The sequence below is a fragment of the Alligator sinensis genome, unplaced genomic scaffold (genome assembly GCF_000455745.1).
Source record: "Alligator sinensis unplaced genomic scaffold, ASM45574v1 scaffold87_1, whole genome shotgun sequence".
In the NCBI taxonomy this organism is placed as follows: Eukaryota; Metazoa; Chordata; order Crocodylia; family Alligatoridae; genus Alligator; species Alligator sinensis.
In genome coordinates this window covers 1404432-1409411 of record NW_005841929.1, presented here as the reverse complement: position 1 = coordinate 1409411, position 4980 = coordinate 1404432, and the positions used below count along the sequence as shown (strand labels likewise).

At 50.6% G+C, this 4980-nt stretch overlaps 1 protein-coding gene across 8 annotated transcripts in view; it reads right to left on the bottom strand.

The window, feature by feature from the left end:
- The window catches only part of HDHD5 (haloacid dehalogenase like hydrolase domain containing 5), a 23897-nt gene extending 19221 nt beyond the window's left edge, over positions 1-4676 (bottom strand). For 5 of the 8 annotated variants that reach the window (XR_003093023.1, XR_003093024.1, XM_025198823.1 and 2 more), the window contains exons 1-3: positions 4425-4672; positions 2566-2766; positions 2121-2233 (exon numbers count right to left, since the gene is read on the bottom strand). Coding sequence is in view for 6 of the 8 variants with exons in the window: in XM_025198823.1 (XP_025054608.1) it covers positions 2121-2233; positions 2566-2766; positions 4425-4589 (479 nt within the window). In the remaining 2 variants the exon portion in view is untranslated. Of the gene's footprint in view, positions 1-2120; positions 2234-2565; positions 2767-4424 lie in introns of all 8 variants that reach the window. The other 3 variants (XM_025198822.1, XM_025198821.1, XM_014517889.2) reach the window with 2 other exon arrangements.
- Between the last annotated feature and the right edge of the window lie 304 nt (positions 4677-4980).

The following is a 4980-nucleotide window of genomic DNA, read 5'->3' as shown; positions in this document are numbered from 1 at the left end:
CAGGGAGAGAAAGAGACAAAGAGAGAAATGAGGGAGGGACAGAGTGTGTGTGTGTGTGGAGTCCCAGACACACCCCACCATACATATGCACCCACACCCCCGCTTGCACTGCCACACATGCAACCCTCACACCCACACTTTCTCACACATCCCAGCCACCCCCATACCCTACACCCCCCCACATGCTCCCTTTACTCCACACCCCAAGCCCCCCCACACACACCCACACCCTCCCCCACACCCCATATACCCACACACCCGCAGCTCCCCACAAATCTATACCCACCTCTATGTACACTATATAATTACCTCTACGTACACTATACAAACACATGTAAATCAGGACAAAAATATATTTTTTAAATCAAATTAATTTTGTAGATATTCAATTTTTAGAATATAATTTGTTATTTTTCTAGTTCCGAGATGACAAAATCCCTTGCTGAAAGGAGTACTTCTGGGGGCAAGGGGAGAGACTTCTGGTGGCAAAAGTCAGGGATTAGGGGGCAGGACTTCCGGTCACAAGATGGCAACCGGGGGTGGGGCACCTGCCAAGGGACAGGGGTACCCACGCAGCCCTCAACAGCTTGCTAAAACTTGGTAAGTGGCCCTCCAACCAAAACAACTGCCCACCCCTGGCCTAGAGGCTGCAGGAAGAGATCTGGGCAACTACATCAGCGCAAGTCTACCCAGAATCAGTGAGAATGGTACAAATACAGCAGCACTGAAATAGCAGGGCTGATACATGTCTGATCAGAGCAGATGGCTCTTGGGACAAATGTTCAGGCGTGGGTTCTAGCACTGGAGCAGCATTGGTTAGTTCAGGAAAGACTTGAGACGTGCATTAGCAAAGAAGCGGGAGCTCAGGACCATTTTAGTAGAGGACAAATAAAGGGCAGGAGCAAGATGTGCATTGACATGGCTTTATGCAGGTAGATTTCAAAGCATGTACCCACAGCATGGGCTGCCACTTCTGACGTAGACTCCTTTCTGGCCAGTGGCAGAAATCAAGTAATTCTGTCCCTAACACAGCAAAGCAGGGGCAGGAGTGTGGCAGATGTAGTGCTTGTCACACCTCTTAACTGTTGTGTTATTCAGTTTCCCTGTTCAGTGTGTGTTACTCAACTGATAATGCAAAGGCAAATCAAAGGAGATTGTGAAGGGCTTGTTAAACAGCCAGGCATGGAAGGGCAGAACAATGACATAGATAAGACAGTCACAGGCAGGCAGCCCCCAAGAAAGCTAAGCTTAAAATAGCTGGCTCCAACCAAACTAGAATGGTGTTCATTCCAGAAAAGGGGCAGGATTTGGGTGAGCTGGGGGAGGCTACCCAAGGTTTCCTAGTGAAAGAGTTTGACTAGCTAGGATGGCTGGCTCAGAGGGAGTAACCACAAGCACCATAAGCAGCTTTTCCCAGCACCGAGATAGGGAATAAGCCTAAGCTATGGATAGGGTGGAAAAGCTTATGTAAAGGAACATGCATGGGGCTCTTAACCCTTGGCCCTGTCTGCTCTGTGTCTTTAAGTGAAAGACAAAATGGTGCTTTGTTCTGTGGCTGTTATGGCACTTTGAAGATCAGGATCAGCCAGGTCCACCTCAAGTCATGTGAGGTACTGGTAGGCAGTCCATTGGGTAGTTTTTCTTGCAGCCTGTTGTCTAAGTTGATAAATATCAGCTTCCCAACCCAGGGGAGGTAAAAGCCTCTGGCCTGACACTAGTGAGGGTGCACTTGGTGAGACCCTGAAAAGGTGGAGCAGTGCAGCTAGCCCAGTAATAGGGACATGAAGTCTGGACTGTAACCAACCCAGTCAGAACAAGCAGCAAAACACGGACCAAGGAAAACAACTAGGCCACAGGGTTGGATGCAAAGGACAGACAACACAGGCCAATGTTTCAGCTCTTCCATAACAGCCTGTTCCCTGCCCCTTCCCTTCTCCCTCCCCGCAGATGACCTCAGGATAAGCCCCACCCAACTTCTTTCTGCTCCCCAGCTTTCCTGCTGGTTGTCAAAGTAAGTGCTGCTGCTAAAACTGCTCCCCATGTGAGGTCAAAACAGCCTATACTAGTTGAAAAGCTTTTACAGGAAGATCTAGGGGCCCTGCTCTCAGATCAAAGGATACTTCCTGGCATTCTCCTCAATTGGTCCCTGCCCAGACACCAGCACGCACTTCTCATGGAACTGACGGAAGAGTCGCAGGGGGCTGTGGGACAGGATGATCTGCTCTGGAGATACCTGTGGGAGAAAGAGAGGATCATAGATAGCATGAGGGGGGTGGAGCATCACCCCTTGCCCCACACAGCTCCAAGGCCTTTTCCCCTCACAAAAAATGGAAGGACCCCCACTGAGGCTGCCCCAATCCCAACTGTGGAAGCCCATAACCTCAGGCTAAGTTACAGCTGCAGAGAGGAGAGGGACTTCGCACTCAAACAATACTCAAACCTGCAAACAGGTTATAGTACCCCTGCCTCAAAGTGTCCTCTGCTCTACAAGCAAGGATTTCCCTCCACCAGCGTTGTATCCAGTGTAAGCTTAACATACTATGCCTTCCCTATTGGGTGCTGTACCTCCAATCCCAGGGCACTGGACAGTTCCTGGGCCTTGGCATGCCGAAAGCAATTCCCAGCATTGGTCACAAAGACGACAGGCACACGGAGCTGACCATTGGAGTCTGTCAGCTTCTGGAAGGCTTCCCGGGCAGCCGGTATGGCATGGCGGCCACGCACCAGCACTCCATCAATATCAAACAGGAACCCAAAGGTTGGAGTCTGCAACACAAACAGGTACAGAGGAGGGACAAGCATGAAAACCTGTGATAGGAACAACTGCTCCTAAGGAAAACACAGGGAGCAGGGGGTCAAAATGAAAATTAGGAGGGGTGTTATTTCCCTCAGATCACATGCAAGGAGTCTGCTAGTCTTCTTCCCTCTCCTCTCTTGGAAAGAAAAATAGCCAAGACATGCAACTGAAGAAAGACAGTGTAGTAAAGTTAACAAAGCACTGGGCTTTCTTCCTTGCCTTGCCACAGAGCTCTAGTCAGCAACTGACCACTGTGCTCCTGTTTCCTTTCTTGTAAGTTAGATCTAATACGGCTTACTATAGTGAGCATTTAGAGGCTTCTGGATAAGTAGCTCTGTGAGTGATTTGGGGTGTTGACAGAGATGGCGTGAACCTATAATTCAAATCTACATCTGTGATTCCCCCCCCCCCCCCCTTTTTTGAAGTCAGGGTGAGGGATTGGATCCCATTTGTGTTGTTCCAATTCATCTCAGGTTTTTGCATAACACTAGATTGAAGCAAATCTATTTGCACTGCACCATCCTCAGTTCCTAAAGAATTTAGCAGTAAGTGCCTTAGAATTGCAGCTGCACCCTATCTGCCTGTCCCAGAAGAAATACTGCGTGTCCCTGACATGCTATAAAGTCCACAGCCTCTGCCAGGCCCTCACCCTTGAGCATGTGTACTATTGCCAGCATTAGTGATAAGAACAGCAAAAAACAGTTTGGGGCTCCCTTATGTGGAGAATAGTGTCACAGTTCAGTAAGCAGCCCCTGCATCCACTGCCCATTTCATTGCTGGGGGTCTCCCTCCGGAGTCAGGAAAAAGAAATCAATGAAAGTTGCTGCTGTCAACCCAGTCCCAGGGGAACTTCACAGCTGTGAAGTGACCCAATACGCAATCTGTGCACAAGCAGCTGCTCCAGCCCTCTGCACTATTTAATAGACACCATGCAGAGGCTGTAGGGTAGCAACAACCAGATGCCCTAGGATAGCAACCACAGCAGAGCAGAGAGGGGCACTTTAACAAGGTCATTCTCTCTAAAGTGAATGTATGTACTTTGGGAGAAGCAGGCCACATGCACATGTTAGAGCAGCCTTTCTGCCTTTTCCATTTAGGACAGTATTTCTCAAATTGGCATACACAGCAAAAAGTAGGGTGAGTTGACGGGCATAAGATCTGTATACCAAAACTGTTTCTCAGTTTGAGTGAGACAAGGAAGTAGAGGCATTAACTCCGGGGAGTTTAATGCGAAGTGCTGGGCTGCCCAGAGCAAGTTCTGCCGCAGTGCTTTGCGCCTGTAGGTGAGTTTCCCTACCCCATGCAACAAAGGAGGCATTGATAGCTCCAGCACTACACAGAGAGCCCCTGGCCCAGGTGGGAAGTTAAAGCAGGAACTACGACTCTGTGGCACAGCCCTAGATCCCCTCTGCATCCTATGAAGTTTCACCCCTGGTGCTTCGCCCAGCAGCTGGGACCCTGTAAAACAGCCATGTCAGCTTAGCTCTTTACTGGGGACAGGCCTCTTTCCTAAGCAGGCTCCTAGTAGATCAATCCCAACTAAAAAATATTCCCTGGAAACCAACCCCAGCCCTGGACTCTGACATGCCCTGTGCCCTCCCCATCCAGGAAAGCTAGGGCCACTCACCTGAGTTATGCCAGGGGGTCTCCCTGCAAAACCTCTGCTGCTGCTGCTCCTCCAGAGTGAGGCCCAGAGCCCCTCCGCCCTGGCGGGAACGATGCTCCTCTGTGCCCCGGGCAACCATTTCCTCCAGGCTGCTTTGCTCACAGTGACAAGACAGCACAGAGCCATCCCTTGCTGCTCCCAGGAAATAAGGCAGCAGCCCTACCCCCTCCCCACTGCTTCCAGCCTGCCAGTGAGGTCAGAGGACACTGATCACGTGCAGGAGCCAACCCTTTTCTCCTGGGGTGGGGGAAAGGACAATACAGGTCCCAGAGTCCAGTGGCTTTGCACTGCCAGAAAAGCACCCTGGTGTATGTAGTCCTACTTCCCTGCAGGGCTGCATCTCCCAGAATGCAAAGCAACACCCAGGGAGCAGCGAGGGGCGTCGCTTCTCAATGTATGATGGGTATTGTAGTTTACATGGGCCAGGTGCTTCCCGGAAAGCCCGGTTGTGTGCAAAGGTAAACAGCAGCATGGCCCACAAGTCCAGGGATGTCCCAGACGTGACTTGCCCCTTCAC